At 46.2% G+C, this 23550-nt stretch overlaps 2 protein-coding genes across 6 annotated transcripts in view; both read left to right on the forward strand.

The window, feature by feature from the left end:
• Positions 1 to 9706, forward strand: part of LOC118792914 (NACHT and WD repeat domain-containing protein 2) — a 39575-nt gene extending 29869 nt beyond the window's left edge. For all 3 annotated transcript variants that reach the window (XM_036550756.1, XM_036550757.1, XM_036550758.1), the window contains 3 exons: positions 215 to 362; positions 2540 to 3129; positions 5608 to 9706. In XM_036550756.1, coding sequence (XP_036406649.1) covers positions 215 to 362; positions 2540 to 3129; positions 5608 to 9501 — 4632 coding nt within the window. In that variant the 3' untranslated portion in view covers positions 9502 to 9706. The remainder of the gene's footprint in view (positions 1 to 214; positions 363 to 2539; positions 3130 to 5607) is intronic.
• A 5153-nt stretch (positions 9707 to 14859) lies between these two features.
• zgc:194930 (uncharacterized protein LOC557813 homolog) overlaps positions 14860 to 23550 on the forward strand; it is a 19438-nt gene continuing 10747 nt past the window's right edge. Inside the window, exons 1-2 of one of the 3 annotated variants that reach the window (XM_036551447.1) lie at positions 14860 to 15044; positions 15177 to 15471. The gene's annotated coding sequence lies outside the window, so the exon portion shown is untranslated. Of the gene's footprint in view, positions 15045 to 15071; positions 15472 to 23550 lie in introns of those variants that run through there. The other 2 variants (XM_036551448.1, XM_036551446.1) reach the window with 2 other exon arrangements.

Consider the following 23550-nt stretch of genomic DNA (forward strand, 5'->3'; position numbering starts at 1 on the left):
ACTCTCTCTGTCTCCCCCTCTGCCTGTCCCTCTCTGTCTCTCTGTCTCTCTCCCATGTTTGCCTTCTCTCTGTCTTGTTCTGTCTCTCTCCCTTTTTCTTATTTCTTCAATGTAAATTTTGAGCGCTACATCATCATTCACCTGCTGCCTGGAGGCAGCATGCTGAAAAAAAAAAAAAAAAAAAAAAACGCTGAACGTTTCCAATTCTGCACAGATGGAGTCCGGCAACACCAAGTCCAAGAGTGACACGGCCTGGAGGAACGTGTCCGAGGAGATAAAGCGGACCTTCAGGACGGCAGTGCTGCATCTGCAGGAGAAAGGCACCATGAAGAGCAGCCAGGCCAAGAAATTCCTCTGCTCGGGTGAGCCCGGGTTCTCACGCTGGCCTCAGGACGAACTCAGCCCGGTTCTGTGTTTAGACTCGGCGCGAACGCCACTGTGTGCCTTTGCATTGCTTATCACACACACACGTGTGGTTTGGTCAAAAAATAACAGTTGGTGTGTTTTATAATATGGCTGAAATATTACCTTGACATCTGAGAAACTTGACATCTGAGAAACATCTGAGGCCAAAAGCATTGGAAATGCAGCTGGATCTATGGTAACTTAGCTGTAAATCAGCAGGAAAAAGCAGGAGTCACACTCAGATTGTGAAATAGTTCTTGCTTTTTTGTTGTTTGTTTCTGTGACAGGTAATTCTATATTAGATAATCCTACAAATACACAATAATCAGAGAGTTGAGTTCCTGCGACGCCTGTCAAAATCTGAAAATTTAGAAATTAATGAAAATTTAGCATAAAATGTGAGAAGAAAAACAGGGACACCGATGGTTTCCTTTAAACCGGGCAGTAAAATGAATAGCAAAGGACCTGCTCCTCTTACTGACAAGGTTATCTGAGTGTCCTGCTAGTTTGAACTTCGTTACTAACCCAGTACTTTTTTTCATAAATATTAGAAGTATACCATAAGGAATAAGAATTGCATTTGTATATGATGAAAAAAACAGTTGAAAAATAGCAGCAAAGTGGCCTGGCTAAAGCGAGACGAGGAGTTCTCTCTGAACATCCATGAGGAGCGTGCAGTGACGGTGGTGGGTTGGCAAAGCGGCTGGCACACTGACCCCACCGTGTCTGACCGGATGGTGTTTAAAGAAGAGAACTTGTGCTTGAAAGCACACTGCACCATCAAAACTCAGTACCAAAATGCAAAAAAAGGCAAGCTTCCATTGCAGCAGGGTGCAGTGAAATATTCTAAAAACCACGTAAGAAGCTTCCATCAGGAATTGCACAGCTGACAATAATGGGTATGGGTATAATAACAATGGATAATAATGGGGAGACCACAGTGGCAGAACATAGCTGTCTTTTTCCATCTAGAATAGGGTGGGTTACCTCAGGCATGGTCACCTTGTTTGACTGCTCTTTAGCACCCTCTAGTGAATCATCAGGTGTCTGCAAGTTATTCAGACGATGTCAGTGGAGGTGCACCTATCCTCCTTTGAGCATTTGCTCCTCTAAGGTGCAGAATGGGCCTTACAGTGCAACATATTATCCCTTTTCTGCATGCGGGTAGATTATAGGACTGTAGTAAATGTTCTTGTATGAGTGTAGAAGATATTGTAGTGTGACAAGATGTACAATGTACAATTGCTTTTTACAAACTTGGAGGGAAAAGGGGAGGAAACATTAAAAATCAGCTCCGAAGAAAGCAGTTGAAATAATGATGATTGTTACAGGCTGTTCCTCTTGTTCCAAAACTTTTTGTTCCAAAACTCCTGCAATAGGTCACTGTATGAAAAGAAACTGTACAAAGCCAACTTATTTCATTTGACTGAAAGTGAACTAATTATTGCAATTATTGTAATCCTCATGTCAAATAATAAGGAGTAAGGCATAAAATAATAATAATGTCTGAAGATAAGGATGAAATTGTGAAAATGTCAAAATACTCCCTTCCCTGCCTACATAGATTTTTTTCATGGATTGTACAAGTATTGCTAAGAGAATGTCACTGGAATGCAAGTGAAACTTGCTGTAATTTTTAAAATTAAATTAAACGATAGCTTTCATTGAAGGCGTGCCAACACTTAAATTTAAGTGTAGGAAAATACATAGCGGACCTATTTGAGGATTACATTTCAGAAAGAAAGCTATTTCATAACAACACCGTGGACTCTGAGGAGCTGATTTCTGGAAGTGAGCTACAGCACATCAATACTGCATCGCCAGCGCTGGCAGACAATCAGTAAACCCTCTCTTCAGAGCTTTCAGAGGGCACTGTTGTGCTGGATTAAGTGATTGTATCAAATATGCTCTCTCTTAAACAAGGCTTAGAGAACTACATCTGAACCGTAGTGAAACCATGCCAGAATCCATGCGCTTTAAGTCATACAACTTCAGACCATCTGTTTGTTTGAAGGAGGGGGCTTCCTGCCCACCGCTTGCGTCAGGCAGTCGGATCATGTGTTCCGCCGAAAGGCTGCCGCCTCGCTGCGATCTGCCCCGCCTGACCGTGTCCCTCCTTGCTTTGTCTACCCAGCCCTCGAAGATGAGCTGGACTTCGCCCTGGGCAAGCAGACCCCCGCCTTCCTGAAGAAGTGCGTGTGCTACATCCGCAAGATCTCCAACTTCGACCGGCACGCCAAAATCCCGGAGATGGCACGCTACATGGACATCGTGGTGAGTGGCGACCGCGTCATGCGCAACCAGGAGGCCTACGAACGCCTGCTGAAGATCCGCGACGAGTTCATCCCCACCATCGTGGCCTCCTCCAACCTGCGTGTCTACTCCTCCGTCACCCACTGCGACATGAAGCTGGGCTACTCCCAGGAGGTGGAGAGCCACTATGTGGAGGGCCTCTGCAAGCAGTTTTACGAGGACATGGTGGACATCATCCAGGCCACCGTCCAGCAGAACTTCGACACCGAGACCGACCCGCTCTACGACGAGATCCTGCAGCACCTGTCCCTCTGCAAGACCTACTCCTCCTTCTACCAGTACAAGTGCGAGGCCTTGGGCCTGATCCACAGGTACATCCTGCCCAGCAAAGGGGGGAGAATCAGCCCCCTGGTGGTGTACGGAGGACCCTGCACGGGGAAAACGCTGCTGATCGCTGAGGTGGCGAAGCAGGTGAGACAGAGCTCCTGCACATCACGGGAACTTCTTTATTTTCTCAGCGGGTGCCTTCTCCCAGGGCCGCTAACACAGTTTTTTCCACTGTTTGTTTGTTCTCTTTTGGGTTAGTCTCTCCTTTATGTCGTTACACAAAAATGCAGGCAGTGAGGTTAAGTGCTTTGTTCAAGGGTACGGTGTTAGTGCTCTCTGAGTTTCTATCCACAGCCTTCTCGTTATGAACTCCAGCTCTTGGGTGTTATTTACAGCACTGAAAACATCACAATACCTTCTTGTATGCTTCGTCAATGGGTAACTAGTTCAGGTTACTGTTGTTTATCTAGCTAGAAAGCTAAATAAATAAGATTCAAATTTTATTCTAGGACCCTCCCTCTCATTCCTTAAATGTGTGCCTTTGTTTGTGTGTACACGGTCGTGCGTGTGTGTGTCTGCATGTGTGGATATGTGCATGCATGTGTCTGCCTATGTGTGCATTTTTGCATGCGTGCCTGTGTTTGTGTGTGTGCATGCAGGTCCGTGTGCGCATTGTTTGTGTGTGTATTTTCACCGCCCTGTCTTTGCTGGGCCATCTGGCTGCCAGGGCACATTAGGGTCGTATTGCAGCATCCCACCGTGAGAGCCCCAAGCTGTGCCCTGCTTCTTCGGCCTTAATAATTGATGCCATGAAATTGCCTCTTGTAAGATAAAGTGATTTACTTTATGGAATATGGGCAGAATGCCACACTCTGCTGCACCACACACAGTCGGGAGACCTGCCAAAGTCACACAGTTTTTTGCGCAGTTCATTGCGTTTAAGAGTTCATCCCCCCCCCCACCCGCCCCCGCGCCCGAAACAGAGGAATGGCTGCAGAGACAGAGACGAAGGAAGCAGCCTGGGACGCACAAAGCCTCCGATGTGACGCCATCTTTGGCAGACTCGCCCTTCTCATCACAGAATTACCCCGGCAAACAGGATCATTCCAATCGCAAATATTTTATGTCAATAGACTGCTCTGTCTGCCGACTGCAGATCAGAGCGCAAGAAATTAAAAACTGGGCTCCTGTTTTTCTTTGGTCATTTTGCTGTGTTGGCTTTGCAGCCCGGGGGGACGGTGGAGAGGGGAGGGGGTACAGCTTACATGTCACGTCGCCTGAAGCAGGTGACAGACTTCAATTGCAAACGTTTGTTCAGTTATGATGAGCTGTGAGACCTGGATTCCCTCTGGGCGTCACAGTCAACCCCGGTTGCATCATGGGAGTTTCAGTGTACCTCCAGCAACGGAGGCTGCGGATTAGTGGAGTGCGCACCTTTCAACTGATGCCAAACCTGTTTACAAGCCTTACTTAACGATTAGACAGTTCGAGTAAGGATTACCTATCACCAGGTGCTTGTTTTGCTTAATTGTGTGTAATGTTGAAACATCTGACATGAAAGTGTTTAAATTATAAAAAAATGAATTACATTTAATAATATTTATTATGTCACAAAGATGAAGTTGAAGTGCAGAAAGACTCTAGATGTAGGAAATCAAGGAAGGAAGGAATCAGATGCTGAACTCATGTTTGTTCAATAAGTGTGCACACTCTGTACCCTCCTCCCTAACACACATCTCCAGGTAAACTTTGAGAAAAATGGCATTTTCTGATTAGATGTTTAACAAGGTGGAGCCAAATAATAACAATTATGACTATAAAAATGCACAGGTATTCCACGGCAAGGCCATGAAACTGCACAGATAATGACCTGCTCCCTCCTGAGTGATGCATGTAAAGTCTCTCCAGACATCAGCCTGGACGGAGGCTAGGATTCAGTTGAGCGGTTAGACTGTGGCCTGATGATTTGGTGGTCACCAATTACTTCATTTGTTCCAAAGTTATATTGTTGAAGTACTTTCAACAGCCGCCTGGTCTTCTTCAGTCAGGCCCCCTATCCAAGCACTAACCTAACCCAGCCCAGCTTAACTTCCACCATTTCACCAGAGAGCAGCCAAAGGCTGGTATAGCCACTGTGTTTCCATTGCATTGTGCACTACCTAAGCTACCTACATCTCTAACCAGAGCAATTTACATATACAACCTTAACCTCAGAACACTCTGCAGCCTTTTTATGTAGCTGAATCCTTAGTGAAGGAACTGAGGGTGTATGACCTTATTAGGGGTCACAACAACAGCATCCTGACGAGGACTCCAGTGTATAACCTTCTAAACTTCAGTGCAGTAATCACCATATGGCATGCCATCCCTATGGTGCGGTCTCAGTTGCCTTCTAATTTTAAGCATGAATACAGTTTGCTGGATAACAGTATGTAATATGTGTTGTGCATGTAACAAATCAGCTGAAAAAATTTTGTATTTGAACAAAAATACAATACAATAATACAAGTATGCGGCAACTCTTTCTCTAAATGTCTTCTAGGAGGTGTAAAAATAGGTAAATATAAAATAATACATATATTTAAAGCATAAATTGTTCTTTTTTCTTGTGTTTTACTACAGGCCTACAGCTGGCTCCAGAAGGAGTTGGGGCCGGAGACGGACCCGGTGGTCATCGTGCGGTTCATCGGCGCGACGGAGTTCTCCACCGACCTGCGCACTCTTCTGCAGAGCATCTGCGAGCAGATCGCCATCAACTACCGCTGCCTGATCCACTTCCTGCCCCACAAGATCCAGGAGATGCGGGAGCTGCTGGTCAACCTGCTGGGCGAGTCGTCCTTCCAGCGGCCCCTGGTCATCGTGCTGGACGCCCTGGAGCAGCTGTCCGAGGGCGAGGAGGCACGTAAGCTGTGGTGGCTGCCGGTGCACCTGCCCCGCACGGTGCGCATCGTGGTCTCCACCCTGCCCAACAAGCACGGCATCCTGCAGAAGCTCCGCTGCCTCATCCACGAGGAAAGCCGCTACGTGGAGCTGACGCAGCGCGACCGCAAGATGTGCAGCCAGACGCTCAAGCACCAGCTGCTGGCCGTCAAGCGCAAGGTCACCTCGGGCCAGCAGATCTACGTCAACGAGGCGCTGGCCAAGTGCACGCTTCCCATGTTCGTCAACCTCATCTCCCGGGAGGTGCTGCACTGGCGGTCACACAAGGACGTGGACGACACGTCGCTGTGCTCCACGGTGCACGAGAGCATCGAGCAGCTCTTCTTCTCCATCGAGAACAAGCTGGGCTCCAGGTTCGTGTTCCGGGCGCTGGGCTACATCACCATGGCCCGGGCGGGGCTGACGGAGATGGAGCTGGAGGACATCCTCTCCCTGGACAACAGCGTCCTGAGTGACATCATGGTGGGCTCCAGGCTGAAGAACCCGCTGAGGATCTCGTACGACCTCATCGCCCGGCTGAAGGAGGAGCTGACCGGCTACCTGATCGAGCGGCAGGTGCGGAACGTGACGCTCATGGTGTGGGCCAACCGCCACCTGCACCTCATCGCCCAGAAGCTCTACCTCAGCAACGAGGAGGACGTGCACCAGATGCACAGTCTCCTGGCTGAGTACTTCCTGGGGGCCTGGTCTGGCGGGAGGAAGAAGATATTCCACTGCGACAACAATCACTTCGCCTCCCTGACCATCTCCCACCACAGAAACCCCCACCACCACCATAGCGACAAGGCCAGCACTGACAAGCACTCCTACGACAGGCAGACCCCCGAGCAGCCCTGGGTGTTCCAGTGCAACCTGCTGGAGCCCGACATCTTCTTCGTCAACCACAGGAAGATGACGGAGCTGCTGTACCACCTGACACGCAGCGGCAGGACGGACGACCTCATGTACGGGGTCATCATGAACTTCAGCTGGCTCTACACCATGATCAAGATCGGCCAGTTCGACAAGGCCCTGGCGGACATCGACCTGGCCTACAGCTACTCGCAGGAGAAGGAGCTCAAGTTCCTGGCCACCACTCTGCGCAGCATCAAGGCGAAGGTGATGCGCAACCCGGCCTCGCTGTCCGCCGAGCTGCAGCAGAGGCTGCTGCCCGTGGTCACCTCCCTGCCCAAGCTCCGCCACCTCCTTCTGGAGTGCGACAAGGACGGGCCCAAGTACTGCTCCATCGTGCCCCTCCACTCCTCCATGGACGTCATCTACAGCCCTGAGCGGCTGCCCCTGTGCTCCAGCTACATGCAGATCGTGGAGATCCTGCCCACCTTTGCCCCCAACATCATCATCGTCGCCCTGGAGGACGGCACCGTCAGCACCTGGGACGTGGAAAGCCGGCAGCTCCTGAGGCAAATCGACACAGCTCGCTCGGTTGTTCTGGGGATCCGGCTCACCAGCGACGAGAAGTATCTGGTGGTGGCCACCACCAAGAACACGCTGCTGATCTACGACAACCACAAGTCTTGCCTTCTGTCTGAGGTGGAGATCAAGGGCTCCAAGCACTGCGGCATCACGGGGGGCGTAGCCTTCATCAACGGCTTCACCCTGTCCAGCCACCACGCCCTGGCGTGGCTGGAGGCCAGCAAGGATGTCAACGTCATCGACCTGCTCTACGGCTGGCCCCTCTATCAGTTCCACTGCTGGTATGAGGTCACCTGCGTCCAGTGCTCCCCAGACGGGCTGTACGCCTTTTGCGGGCAGTACCTCAACACCACCTCCATCTTCCACCTGGGGAATGGGGACAAGCTGGCCACCGTCACCTCCGAGTTCTCGGGGGGTTTCGTGAAGTCGCTGCTGGTCCTGGACACCATCCACCAGATGGTGATGATCGACAATGAAGGGAGTCTGTCGGTGTGGAACACCAAGGAGATCACCAACCCCCGCATCATCGAGGACTATGACTGCCGGGGGGACGAGAGCGAGGTGATCGGCATCGAGCTGTCCGAAGACCAGCGCTCCATCCTTATCTGCAAGGCCAGGAGCATCGAGGTGCTGGACACCAGGCTATGGAAGATGGTGGAGAAGTTCAAGGCCAAGCGCAGCGAGCGCTTCGTGGCCGCCGTCCTCTCCAAGAACGGCCAGAGCATCGTGGCCTCCATGGAGAACACCTCATCCATTTTTGTGTGGCGGAGGGACAGCGGCCAGTGCATGGCCAGTCTGGTGGAGATCTCAGGGGCCATTGTCAAGCTCATCAAGTCCACCCACCACAACCTGCTGCTGTCGGTGGCCAGCAGCGGTGTTCTCTCCGTGTGGGACATTGACATCATCACTGCCATGTCGAACATCGACAAAACCGGGCGGCGGATCCAGAGCCTGCAGCTGTCCGGCAGGGAGGACTTCGTCTTCACCATGGACGGCTCCGAGTCCGTGCACAAGTGGAACTTCAGCACGGGCTTCATCGAGACCGTCTTTAAGCACGAGGGCATCGTGGAGAACTGCGTGCTGACGTCCTCCGGGGACCTGATGGTCACCTCGGATGACAAGTGTAGCCAGTACATCTGGCACACCACGACGGGAGAGAACATCTTCCGCATCAATGGCCAAAGGATATCCCAGCTCCTGATCACACACAACGATCAGTTTGTGGTCTCCCTCTGCGAACAGAACGCCTCCAGGGTCTGGAGGCTGGCCACCGGGCACAAAGTGTGCAACATCCTGGTGGCTCTGCAGAACGCCCTGATCACCACCGCCAACACCTTCCTGGTGGGAACAACGAAAAACAAGCTGCTGGCGGTGAGCCTGTGGTCAGGCAGCGTGTCGAAGAAGTTCGTCTGCGACGACGGCATCACCATCGTCAACTTCAAGCTCATCCCGGACTGCCCTGATTACGTGGTCTTCATCACCTCCACGGAGACGGTCTTCATCTGGAGCGTCGCAGACGAGTCCATCTGCCGGCGGGTGCAGCTGCCCAGCAACTTCCTGAAGAACCTGGAGGACTTCCAGATCTCGCCCAACGGCAAGCTGGGCATCGTCTCGAAGGGCGACGAGAACATCAATGTGCTGGACCTTCACAGCGGGAAGCTCCGGATCGTCCACGCGGCTGGGATCATCTGGCGGCAGAAGCTGTCCCGCGACGGCCGCTACCTGGTCTACATCTGCTTCCGGAACTGCGAGGAGGACGACGACGCCGGCGTGGTGTCCAGCCTGATCGTCATGCGGTTGGCGGACGGGAAGAGCATCGGGACCTGCTCGCTGTACAAGACGCCCACCTTCCTGTGCCTGTCCCAGAGGGCCCTCAACATCATCATCGGCTTCGAGGACGGCAGCATCGGCACCTACACGGTGGTGGACCGGGTGGATGCCGCGCTAAAGATAAAGATTGCCACCTCCAACAGCCGCCAGATCGTCAACAACGCCTCGCAGAAGGTCCGGCCCAAGTGCGGCACCTTCGCCTTCAAGACCATCGCCGACTGCGTGTGGAGGGAGTCCACCGAGGTCTTCTCCAGGGACAGCCCCATCAACGTGTCCGACTCGGGCGAGGCGGATACCACCACGCCCACGAAGAAGACCGAACCCCTGCAGTGAGAGTTTGGCGGCTTTTCAGCTGCCCACTTCCTGTTTACAGCCCCACTCGCGATGCAGCTGCTGATTACCGCGATTTGCCGTGACGCTGGCCACGCACTGACCGGACTTGGAGTTTGATTTCCGCTGCAGCTGAAGGCTTCTCGGTCAAACGGCCGCTCGATCCTAGCCGGCTTTCCTTCTGATTGATCGGAAATTTTGAGTATCAAACCCCTATTAAGTGCGCTTCGTTGCCTCAGGCAGTTGAAGAACTGAGTTAACATTTCTCTCTGTTGTGTTCCATCAGTCATTATAATGATGATACACTTAGCTTGATGGCTCTTCCTCTTTTTTTCTGTAATGTGTACATTTAGAGCAATTCTTCCTTTATATAAAAGGTCATGTACATGTTGTGATATATTTTTAGTAAAATACAGTTGCTGCCATTTTTTGTACATATTTTTTTTTCTTTCCTTGTGGCTGCAAAGATACAAAATTGAATTTCCCAGTACTGTAAGAATATATATAAATATATGTACATATCTATTTTGGCTGCTGCGATTGTGCAACTCCTTAAAAAAATGTTATGTTGTGCTTAATGCAATCAAAGAGAGTGCCTGGATTTTGAAATGTTTGTTTTTTTCTTGCAAAACACTGACAATTATGAAGATGCAGGGAATTTATAAATACAGTAATTATTCTGATAAGCATATATTATGGATTCGGTTGTTTTCAAATCAAAGAACATGATTACGTTATTATTATTATTGAAAGAGATTGTTAAAATGAAGATTGAAGGTAAACTGCAAAATTAAAAATGGAAAAAAAAAACAAATTTCAGGAGTAGAGAGTTTGGATGGAGTGTTATGACATTACTACGAAAACTACAACTGCCCAAAACCCATCTGTATGAATCATCGGTGTTCATTATTTTGCAGTATTAAATTTATTTGGGGAAGACAACTTTGAGCATATTGTGTAGCCTCTCTGTAAGGGAGCACCTAGGCCTTAAAGGTTCTGCTTGTTTTGGTTGTGTGTTTAGTAACGTTGCGTTATGTCATTGTGTTATGTGAGAGGAGAGGTAGAGTAAAACAACAGTACTCAGTATTTTCGATTATGAAAACAGTTTGTCATGTAACAAGACGGTTTAGCTCATGCTATATTCTGAAAATTAGAAAAAAAAACATTTATATATTTAACTTGGTTCATTTTGAACTTATGTATTGGTTCCGCATTATAATCGTGTGTTTGACGTGAATGTTGATGTTGATTTTCACCTCTGTGATTGAAGTTGGCACTTTGGCTGTGAATTCAAATGAATGAAACATTTGTTAGACTGTCAAAGAGCCGTTCCTATATTTCTTCAACACAAGACTGACAAAAAGGCTTGTTTGTTTCTTTGGCTTTCTCTATTTTATATAACTCTCAAGGGCTATTTCGTCTAATTGTATGCGTTTGCCTCTTTTCACTCTTGGGACATCTTGCTTTTCTGACAGTTTGTCAGTTCAACTTATGATGACTTGTAGCAGTATTAAGCTTTAAAAGAAAAAAAATCCCTCAGAAAGCAAATTCTCTTAATAAAGTGAAATAATACATGAATAAAAAGTATATTTGCCAAAGGTTCCAAATTCTGTTTTGTGTTGTTTACAATATATCTGTTTTATGGCTTGGAATTTGTCATGGCGGAATTGTTTAGAGTTTATATATGATTCGTTGTGATTATGTTAGCCCTATAAGAGAAAAAATGTATTATGACGTTTTTGCTAACAAGTTCACTCACGTCTTATACTATATTGGAATGCCAGTTTAAGAGTATATTTGAATGTGTTAATACAAAAGCCAGTATACAGTACATTGTATGTTATGTAACTTGAATGACTTTTCATAACTTATATGTTTGCAGCATATAGATAATATACTGGTAATGAATGTTTTTAAAGTATTCTTTGTATTGTCAGGACTGACTTACCTGTTTAGAGATTTATATTTTCATAAATGTTGTATTTAAATTTTGTTACAGAGTTGTATAACTGGAATTGTTTAAAAAAGAACTTATGTCTGAAGCAATATGAAATAGTGTGTATGCATATGTTTGTATGGAACATTTTAATGTAATAAAATGTTTGAAGTTTCTTTTCTGCCTCCAAAAAAGCTTCATTATTACTATGGGAAGATGAACACTGATTCACACCAGGTCTGTCAACATGAAGTCCATTACAAAATATTAATAATTACAATCAATCTACAGATATATGCCTCTGCTTCACAGCACTTCTGTCCTCAAACAACACAGACAAACATAACAAGCAGAAAATAAATGAAGCAAATGCTTTTGTTGGACCACAGTGACCATTTCTGTACTCGACACAAAAGAAACCCAAAAAGGAAGGTACCGCAGAGTTTTGGGGGGCAAAACAACAGCACCCCCATTTGTATTCGCACCTTCAACCAAGCAGTCCTTGAGATCTTCCAAACAAGCAAATGTTTTGTCAGTTTGCATTTGCATTTTATTGCTTCCGTGTATTCATACCAAGATCAGCATATAAATCATTTCCCAGGTTTGAAGGGGATATACAGTTCTTGAGAAGAGTAGGACAGCCAAACCAATTGCTTTTTTTCATGGGGTTTACACTTTCAGAATGCATGTTGATAAAAAAAAAAAAGACTGTTCATGTTCTCCATTTTGAGTCCGTGTCTATGTTTTGAAAACGTCACAGGTAACGAACACCAATATGTCAAGTCACCTGTGTCAAAACACATAATTTAGTTTGGAGCTGGCTGGATCACAGAAGAGGCAGAGATAGATTTAAAAAAGAAATATGAAATGAAAAAAAATGATTCTATATACAAACAGCACTGACAGATAGGCATGCTTACCTAATAAATAGCCACAGAGATGTCTGTTTTTTTTTTACTAGATAAAAGAGCTGCAACTGGATTCGGAGCCCACAGTCCATAAAGACACACACAAAGCAATCGGGGACCAGTAATCTGAGTTTTAGTCGCTTTGGGCTACTCTTAATTCCCAGCCATGCTTTCTGTGTGTGCTGTCTCCATGGTGACAGCAGCTCCAGAGTCACCGGCGTGACCACGCCCTTGATTGTTGCTTAGAGTGAGATCATGTCTCCAGGCCCTCAATAAATCCCTTTTAAAACACAGCCTGGCTAAACGCATTCCTCCTCCACCTCCACAGCCCAGGGGTATTTGCATAACCCCACTCGCGACAGAAACACTTTATTAGATAGAAGGTGTTACTGAGGTGGAGTGTGTATCTGTGAATGGCAGCGTACTGTATGCGTTTTGCTTTTTCACCTGTTGCCGGAGTTTCCCTTCTCACTGCAGTTTTCTGACCATGCTGGTAATGAATCACCATTACATTAATGAGCGCCAAGAAATCAAACAAGTGAAAACCAAACACATTAATCTTAATGTGGTCTGAAGTTTTAATGGGGGAGGTGATCTCACCTACAGTAAGTCACTCTGGTATTATTGTAATATATACCCAGCATTCTTACTGGATCAAAAGGCTGTTCGATTGTTGGAAGATGTAAAGAATACAAGAGCTGCTTGCATTAGTTCCCAGAAAAGGTGATGTCATAAAACAGAGGAATTCCGGAAGACGCCACATTCTGGAACCATCAGACAGTGCACTGTGACCATAGCCCCTTTTTTTACCCATGATTCTCAGCTGAACACTTCGTCACTGCCACCCTGTTAAAGCAGATAAACGCTGTAATCCCCAGCCCCACTCTCTCGGAGGAGCGGTGGGTGGGAGGTGGAAAACAGAATGTGCTGTAAGAATGCACTGCGGTTCTCACTCTGAGCAGAGCCCCTGGCACAGCACTGCTGACTGCCGATGGGCCTGCAGAGATTAGAAACAAAGAGGATGAAGAAGCCATCTATGCCACAATATGAAGTGGAAAATACACAATACAAAAATATTTCAAAAATAAGTTCCATATGGGCACTATTCATATATGGAATATGCATTTACTGTGTAAATACAATTATAATATATTCATATTATTGTATATCTCCTACATCTGTTGCACACAGATTTTACAGGAGCCACAGGGTCGAGGGCCACCTCTTTCTTAGCAGATATGGCAACTGGCTCACTCATACCCCTTCCAGCAAAATCCAGTTTTCCCAGGAAGAAGACATTTGGTGGGGGTGGGTTTCTGGCCCTTGTCCCATTCCTAAGGGGCGCGTCGTCCACTCCCACACAGACCCATGCCATACACCTTACCTGTCTGCAGTGATCAGAGTGGACCTCCCAGTACCTGTGGGCTGTGACCTATTTTATTTTAGCTTGGTGAGCCCCGATGGTATTAGAGATCGGGTTGCAAACCGCAACTTCCATCGGGATGTTTTCGGAGGATTTAGGCTGGATCTTGTGGCCGTTGTAACTTCTTGCCTCTGTGCCAAGATGCGGGTAATCATTAGCGATAGGTCATATTTCAGAGCTAAAGAAACATCTCACATTTCCCGAGAAGAAAATCTGATATTCTGTGTGCAAAAAAAAAAGGTTCCATCAGCATGCACCGGGGTTATGTCACTCTGCGCGTCCTATCTGTCACCAAAACCAAATTGTTCTCGTAGACACTGACACTTACGTATTGCCTGCAGCAAATGTATCAAGGCATTTACAGGCCGAGAAGCGCCGGTGTTCTGAAACAGAACTGGAGAGATTTTCGGGAAAATATTACGACTAAATTACATGGTCAGATTTTATGCCAGGTATACAATTACTATTCTGCTAAAGGAATGCAATATATGTCTTCCTACGGATGAATGGAGGTAACCACAGCAGGCGCCATTGGATAGGTATGCCCTATAGGCTTTCCATGACCATTTTTTGGCTCTGACCTGCACCCTTTGCGACAATTGCGTAACAATTGACATGTGGATAGCATTAGGTTATTCTTAGAACTGTTAAACACATGCTTACAAATTAGTAACAAAAATGTACATGTGCGGTGCGCTGTTATTAAATGAATGTCTGAGAAAAAGGTAAAAAGGGTAAAAAAAAAAAAAAGAAAAAAGTCTAACCTTTGGCATTTCAGTCTTCCTGTTATTCGTTTTGTGAGAAAACCGCGAAAAAGTGGTTAAAAAGTACATGGGTGCGCGAGAGCACAAAGATTTGATCCAAGGTCACATGATAGCACATTAACACGCCATGCAAACTGCCAGCGGCGCAGGCCACTCGGACTTCCATCTGAAATTCAAATACACGTACTAGGAAAAAGACATGGGACACCGGAGTCACGGGAGAGGCAGGGAGGGAGAGAGAGAGGGAGGGAGAGAGGGAGAGAGAGAGGGAGGGAGAGAGAGAGAGAGAGAGAGAGAGAGAGAGAGAGAGAGAGAGAGAGAGAGAAACTAAAAGCGACTATACAGTAATTGACGAGTTTGCTGCCTGCAGTTAATGCGTAATCTAAGTCCTTCGGAACTTTTTCTATTTCACAGAGGGAAATCAAAAGTTGAAAAATAAATGAAAACAGAAGTAATCCGTGAAATAATAACACCTCCGGCAAGCGGGTGCCACACCTTTATCAACAGCGCAGCAGGTAAAAACATTACTCATGTTCCTTACCAGAGCCGATATTAGGCTGCTGATGCCAGCGAAACCCTCTGATACTCTGTTCTTGCGATAACCGTGTGAACATTTAAGCAGCAGTTACATTTTGTGTGATTTACAGGCCACTGACAGGTGTCGCTGCAAAATGCCATGAGTTTTAACACACCTGTCTGATCGCCAACTCTTCGTCAGCGCAAACTTCGGTTACAACTTCCCGACATCAGAGGACATCGCACACCGCTCACCTGTAAACCCTTCAGTGAAGCAGTCTGTTTTCATTTATCGTTACAATTACCGACTTCGTGGATGAGTGGGTACTCTCTCTTTTCGAGTTTTTAACGGGAAGGATTTTGAAGTGAAAGATGAGTCGATGAACCGTCCCTTGATGAAACTGTAACGCAAGCACCTGAGCCAAGGTAAACAGTGCTGCTCCGCGAATAGTTGGCGTTTAAATGCCGTTTTGTTATCCGCTAAGTGGTTGGTTTTCTTCTGTACAGTTCTGTTAATCGAATTTGAAATATAGCAAAAATGTTGCCAGTGGCAAAACGGAGTGAAATCCAATAAAAAGTGTAAGCAAGTTAGAGATCATTAATAACGAATCAAGACATCATTGCGGGATGTGGACGATTCCTATAAACGGCTAACCTGTTACAGCAGCGGAGGGTGGATGCTGGTAGCGAGGTGTGTAGCCTACTGATATTCCACCTGTGTGGTTTGTTAGCTCTCGAATAAGAACAGTCGATCTAATAGCCTAGTGTTGTGGTAAAGTTCATATTTGTGACATGGGACGTGAAGTCGCCGTAGAGCTTGGCTTAAAGTTAGCAGGTCGCTCTGTGTTGGTTTCCTTGATGCTGATAGTTGTGCTTACGTTTTCCTCTTTGAACACCTGCCACGCATCCACAATTAATGAATTTCTTGCGACAAAATAGAAGTACGTGGCCGGCAAGGAGGAATAGCTCTCTTGGCAGCTCAAGCCAAATCGAAGTCAAAATGGAAGGTGTGGCGCTATTTGGAGCTGACAAATTGGGTCTGGCCGAAGAGAATAGAAAATGTAGAATGGGTTTGTCATAGGTGGATTATCATTAGGAGGGAAGTTTGCGCTATGACAGAAGAATTGTCACGATAGATTCTCAGGCCTAATTCTTAATTTGTACTTCAAACAAGAGTAGAATTTGACTCAACAGAACTTAAGTTCAAATGGTACTTTTAAGTTTTTTTTTTTTTTTTTTTTTTTAAGTTTTGTTTTTTACATGTTGCAGACATTTTGCCTGTATTTCAAAATGTGTTGTGGAAATGCATTATGGGTTGCTTTCGAAACAGGTTTTTCCTTACGTCCTGTCATTCAAATATTGGTGCTGTTTGGACTAGCCAGCTCCAGGTCCAGTAAAAAAGGAGGTCCCCTTTATTAAAAAAAAGGACTGCTCTCCTGTTCTCTCTCTCTGTTTGTAGGGGAGGAAAAAGTAAAACGCTGTTTGAGTCTGTTGTTGGAAGTTACAACCAGAGCGCGCATCAGGAGAGTTGAATCTCTGGCTTCCGTCTGATTGGCTGATCTGTTTGCTCCAGTGGCACTTGGGGGTGACCGTGTCACTCCGAAGGAGGAGGGCAGTGGACAGAAACCGTCTGGGAAATCCCCACAGGTGTAGTCATGCCAACAGCGTCGCCATGGTGCACGCTGTCCCCATCAGGGAGCGGTGGCTGGCCTAAGCGGACAATGCTGTCCCTGTCACTCTCTCCAAACTGCCTCTCAGGGGCCGGATTGAGCAAGCAGGAGCAAGCAGAGAGATTTACTCTAATCTGTTTAGCTAAGGGGCCTGAGGAAATGTATCGGCTTGGGCTTTTCCCTCCAGACTGACCAGCCAGTGTGTTTGCTTCTGGGGGTAACAGGAAGGACACCCAAGCGGGTCATATCTGCGAAGGGTTCGAGTTTAAGGGGACAGCAGTGATTTTTTTGCCCGCGTAGTGCCTGATGAGGCCCAGATTGAGAACAGGGTCATGTTGCAACTGTTTGGAAAGGGAAGTGCTGGGTGTACACAATGGCCCAGGCAGCCCTCTATGACATCACCGTGAGTGACATCACTACCCAGGCGTTCTGCCCGCTCTCGTACTTGAGTGTTTATTGTATTTGTGTTTTTTTTTTTTTTCCCGCTTCTTGTCTTCGCTCGGTGTTATCTCTGCAACCGCGTCAGTCAAGCTTAGAGTGTGGAGCAGGGCTGCGCTCAAAGCAGCCCACAGGTAAATCGCGTTGTAATGGAGTAGAGGGAAAGATTAGAAAGAAACACTAACACCTTCAAGGCTCAGATAAGTGGCTATAACACCTTCTAGTTTTACCCACTTATCATAGTGCAAAGGCTATATTAGCCTCTCTGAAAATTGATTACGTTTTTTTGCTTCTGTTTATCCGCGCAAAAAAAGAAGCAAGAAAATAACCCTTTTTAAGTCACCTGATCTGGAAAGAATTCACATTACTGCCATTTCTGGAAATATGTTTTGTCAACATATGAGTCGTATCACGCAGTACGGTCTCTCATGTTTCAGTGCTGATGTCACTGCTCTGAAAACCTCACACAGCCCAGGGGGCCGTTCTACCTGCTGCAAGTACTGAGCTTATTTCAGCTCTCTGGGAAGAGAGCTCTTTGTTTTTTTTTTTAGTTTTTTTTCTCTTAATTATGACTTAAAAAGTGTGGGGACAAAGACGTCGCTCGTCGTTCCTTGTTCTTCAGACGTGCCTTGTGAGGACGGCTAGCTTTGGTGTGTTTGTTTGTGTCACGCCAGCACATGAAACCGATATCCGCGTCCAGACCCCGGCAGACAGACCCTCCGTGGCTTTGCGCTCGTGTTTACAGGCGATTGTGCGGCTGGGCAGATCTGATTAGATGGATCCTTTGGTTTGTTGCTTATCTTTCTTTTTTTCAGTCAGGGCCCCAAAGCCTAAGTTCTCACACAGCTGCTCTGAGCCCAGTTCACGCAGAGAACTTGGTTTAAAGGAAAACCAGACAGAAACGGTTTCAAGTCGTGACAGAAATGAAACCGGTGGTGGGAATTTATGCTGAATTAGTTTCTCCGAGGGTGTTGGATAGATCTGACGGTGGTGGTGTGAGAGGTGGCTTTAGGTGTGTGTGTGTGTTTGTGTGTGTGTTTGTGTGCGTGTGTGTGTATGTGTTTGTGTGTGTGTATGTGTTTGTGTGTTTGTGTGTGTGTGTGTGTGTGTGTGTGTGTGTGTGTGTGTGTGTGTGTGTGTGGCGGGGGCTGGTGGGAATCACTGTTTGCAGCGTGTGGAAGTCTTTTTTTCATGAATGCACTCTCCACAGATTGCTTTCATAACCGCTCTAATGGGACTTGTACCAATAGCCTTTAGCAGCCTACCACAGACATTACTATTGCAATACATTGCCATGTGCGATGTGTTTATTAATATTCATAAAATTACAAGCTCCTGCTCACATTCCAGAACTGGCTTTCCCAGTCTGACCATACAGCCATCCCCTCTGCTGCTGATTAGCTACACAATCCCTTCCATTACCCCCCCCCCCCCCCCCCCCCCAACCCCGATTACACTAAGCATAAACTTCAGTGTGAATTAGGAAGTAAGATTGTACCACATGGTAGGCAGACCATATTCTTTGCATATATGGACATCATAGTTTTACTCGAGGTGTCATCATTTGAAGTGATGAGCTAAAGCTTCAATTTGTGGCTAATGGCATGTTTGACATGGATGTGAGGCCCACCTGTTTGAAAGAGAGGGAAACATGCTCTTAAAGACATATTCACAGCTGAACCCTGCTCTCTGGCAAAAAAAGATGCACTGCGCTCGTAGGCATGCCTGACTCATCGCTAACCTCTCTGTCCTTCCTTCACTTCTTCATCATTTTGCCAGATTCCCCTTTACCCTCATCATCATCATCATCATCATCATCTTCATCACCCCCCCCCCCATACACACAAACACACACACACACACACCACCCCCTCTCACTGACAGTGCTTGTTTTATAGTTTACATCAGAACCAGAAAACCTGGAACAGGAAAGTATTCATATTCCCAGTGAGGAAAGGGAATGAGAAGTTAATTATCAGACAAGAAAATTACTCACTGGTTTATTATTTCTATCGGTTCCCTTTTTCTTAAGCCTCCATTGTGCAGAGCGTTAGCTGGGGGTTTAATCTTTACACCTGAAAACTATGCAGCGAGATGCCTTGGCAAAGTCCTCTCTCCCGGGCCTTTGTGTTGGTGCCTGTGTGTTAGGGGTGCTCAGTGAGCTTCTGTTTAATGCAAAGTAGAGAGAATCATCAAACTAAATTCTAAATATAGCCAACAAAAGGGTGATTTATGTGTCCGTTAGTGCGGTGGGCTTGTGTTTTGGCACCGAGTTTCCCCCAGTGCTGTCTTTTATCTCCCTTCCCTCTAAAGCGGTAGATAAAGGTGCTTTGAAGTGCTGGTGATTGATGGTTTGCTTGTTTCTGCTCGTTTTAACATGCCCACTTTAGAGCCACTCACATTCAATACCAAGGGCACATCAAAAGTAAATATCTCCTGAAAGATTAAAAATGAAAATGTAAGTTAATGGCTGCGCCTGAACAGAAGCAGAGATTAGAAGGTTGATTGAGATCGTTGTCCTCCCTGCTGAATTAATCCATACAATTAAACTGCATGGATTTCATGAATTTCTGAGGATCAACCAGCTAGTGATCTGGTCAGTGGTATGCGTTTCATGGATTTCTGAGGATCAACCAGCTAGTGATCTGGTCCATCAAAAGAAGGCCACTTTTGTTTCCTCAGTCACTGTGACGCATCACCATGACAATGGGCAACAGAGCAAAACGGCTGTACCAGGCTCATTCAAATGATTGCATGGCGTGTGGGTTTAACGCACGCTCTTGAGCGCGCTGCTCGGTGGTTAATATCATTCGAACAGAGCACCGTGAGTGCTTCTGATGACTGGCAGGATTACCTGCTTTCGCTTTACTGATCGCAGGGCAGATAAGGCTAAACCGGAATCTCATTTGAACTTTACCGTTGAGTTCCCTGAGGGGAACTTTTCCCCAAAGACAGTTTGATCGTTTGAAGTGAAATAACAGTGCAAGAGTGATTTAATTCTCAGTCTTGGTTAACAGGGTTTGTTTAGTTAACCCAGATAGGACTCTTTGAAGGAAAAGCAGTATGGATGAGTCCTATATCCAGATCAACCCAGTCCAAAAAAACATAGCCAACCACCCAATACCACATCAGCTTATTGTCACCTCCATTGTATCTGCAGTGTTAGAGCTCAATATCTGTTCAAAATTCCAAATGTAATATGTAATGTTGTTTTTACACTAAATAACACTGTATATTGCCCAACAAAATCTGTGAGGGCAGTTTTGTTTGCCTTTTAATACCATCCACCTTTTAATGCGGGATGGTAGCAACGTGCCCTTTTTGGAGAATACATCAATCTTCTTCCAGACGAAACATGCTGGGTTTGGAACCCTGAACACCCATGTTTCTGATTGGCTGCCACAAATCTTATATGACATACTGTAACCCCCCCCCCCCCCCCCCCCCCCCCCTTAGCCACAGATGCTTGTGGCCCAGATATCCAGCTACCTGGGCTTCACATTTAAGTCCTGTCTCCGTCATCATTCAAGGTTTGCATGTATTGCAGGCTTGTTACAAACATCATTGAAGAGGCCGTAATCTAAAACAGAACATCCATAGCTAGCACGGCAATACTATCAGCACTGCAACCTCCTGTTACCAACCAGGCTCTCCTTGATAAGAACTAACAATGATGGAAGGGACTTACAAACATAAAGCTTAAAATTTTATCCATTTATACAGCTGGATATTTTTTGTTGAGGTAATTGTGAGTTAAGTACCTCGCCTAAGGGTACAACAACAGTGCCCCAGCAGGGAACTGAACCCACAACCTTTTGGTTACGAGCTCTGCTCCTTACCACTATGCCACACCGCATGTCTTTTCTTTTTCCTAGTGATACATAATGTCTTTATGTGAATCCATGCCCTGAATCATTACTCTCATAACTCTCAAAGAAATTATGCAGTGTGAATTTCACCTTGTAGATTCTTGTTAGGCACTACATTTACACCGAAACCTTGACGCATTGTTATGTATATATTTTAGCACAGCTGGAAGCTCGATCACGTTGTTGCTAGCTGTTCTTTACCTGTGTTTATTTGATTCCTGCAACTCCTGTGATAACCACAACCAATAGAACGACACTACTATAAATAAGCACGTTTGATCGCAAACGGCTCCTCAGGTGGCAGTTATTAGGAAACGGCAGTGTCTCAGACGGCCTCAACTGTGTGGGTCAATGGAAAATTGCTATTATTAGGCTGTCATTGTATTTAGGGAAGGATGTTTCAATTTTGATACACAAAATGCTATGCAGTTATTCTCTTTTCTATTTTACAGACAAAAGCTTTGAATTTCTGTCTTCAATCTTTGTCGTGTTTACAGTAAGTGGAGGCATGGAGCCCTGGAATAGAAATGTACATTTTCAGTGTCCCAATGATTATTTCCACGATTAATGTCTGCAAATTGGGCACTAATGCAGTTGTGATATTAATTGCACTGCACAGCACAGTATGTTTAAAATTTGTTCACAAAATTACCTGTTCAGTGAGTTTTTATTCTTTTTTCTTCTTGCACCACAGCTTAAAAACAGACACAGACACATGCAACTGCATCAGGTATCTGCAGTGACTTCAGGAAAGAGCAGTTGTCTACTTCTTCATCCATACTATAGGGAATGTGGGGGTTTGATACCAATCTGAACCGGAAAATCTCCAGATCACAGCCTCAGAGGGAAACCTTGACCCAGTTAGTGTCAGACTGATGTGGTTCCAAGCCAGATGCCACCAGTCCTCCATTATAGATGGCTTCAGCTGGGTTTACAAGAAGGGTTTGATGAAAAAGATCATGAGATTGACCCCTAGATCAGCGTTTCTCAAACCTCTCCTGGAGTACCCCCTGCCCTGCAGGTTTTAGATCTCTCCCTGCTCCAACACAGCTGATTCAAATGATCAGTTTGTTATTAAGCAGCTTCAGGAGTTCATAACGAGTGGATCATTTGAATCAGCTGTGTTGGAAAATGTCTGTTTCAACCTACATTGACTTGGCAATAGTCTCAATCTACAATGGAATGGCAGCTGAACAATCTCTGAAAAGCTGCCAACAATAACAAGGAATTTCAGAGTAAAAAGTCAATAATGAGAATCTTGTTTTTGATAGATAAACCTGCCATGTCTTCTGTCCCTGTTGTTGCTCAAAGTACTTATCCTATGTAGTTAACAACAGTCTTTGTTCATGTTCATTCAGCTAGTTGTGGTTCAAAACATTTTTGTTGTTAGATTTAGTATCTAGGACTAATTTCTTGGTCTAACTTCTAAGTCTCCAGTTGTTTGTACATGTTTTGGCTATGTATATAGTGCATATTTTGTAGCAGATGATAGCCTATGTATGTATTGCCTTCCCCTGTGTGTAACTATTGGCTTCTCATCAGGTAGTCGTTGTAAGCGGGAAGTTATCTGTAAATGAATCTGGGAAGTTCATAAACAGTTTGCATGCCATGCAAGTCTGAAATTTGCTGGAGTTCTGCATGGGCTGTAGATGTGGTCACGAACACTCGCAAAACTTTTTTTTTTTTCCTTGTACGACTGGTTGTGTCAGGTTTCACCGCAGTCATTTTGAACCCGTTTCAAGCACGTGGAGTGAGTGTTAGCCTCTTGCTGCTCGTCAGCCTCTGTGCGGAGCTGGTGGTAAGGAGAGGTGGAGGCTTCCCAGTGGTGTGGGCTATGTGGGCTATTGTGTCTTTTTTGCAGCGAGGGAGAAACAGAGAGAGGTCAGACCTGTTTCCCCACTTCTCCCAGAACCACGCCCGTTATTCCTCTCTCCCGCGCTCCATACGGCTCCGCTCTTCTTCAGTGCTAACACATCGGGAGGCGCAGGCATCCTCAGAAGCGCCATCATTCCTCCCGGTAACGGCACATTATCCACAAATTGCATAAGCCGTCCTCTTTAGAGGTGAATGAAAGAGGCCCTTTTTCCTCTGAGAGGAAGAGAGCAGGGCCCATAGTTCTGCCCCAGCCCAGATTCTCTCTGTCATCTTCAAAGGGCTCTCCCCTCCCTGTTGAATACGGCACAGGGAGACGGCCGAGGGGCCCGCGCTGCACACACCATACCGTGCCAACACTCTATTAATCCCCAAAGGAAGGTTAGCATGCCACCAGATGCAAAAATGCATACGAACGTACAAACATGTAGATCACTGCGTGACATTAAAACCTCAGCCGTATAGAGTCAGTGTGTGCTGCATGCATACCGCACGTTATAAATGGGAAAATGTGATGTGTTGTTGTTGTGAAACACTGCGCCGTGAACCTTGTTTTTTTGTATGCATTGATGTGGTATTTGGACTGACAACAAAGACATTCGGTTATAGGGGCCACCTGCAGAGATGTAATGTCCTGTAACCAGCATAAACCAGGA

The sequence above is a fragment of the Megalops cyprinoides genome, chromosome 18, assembly GCF_013368585.1.
Source record: "Megalops cyprinoides isolate fMegCyp1 chromosome 18, fMegCyp1.pri, whole genome shotgun sequence".
Taxonomy (NCBI): domain Eukaryota; kingdom Metazoa; phylum Chordata; class Actinopteri; order Elopiformes; family Megalopidae; genus Megalops; species Megalops cyprinoides.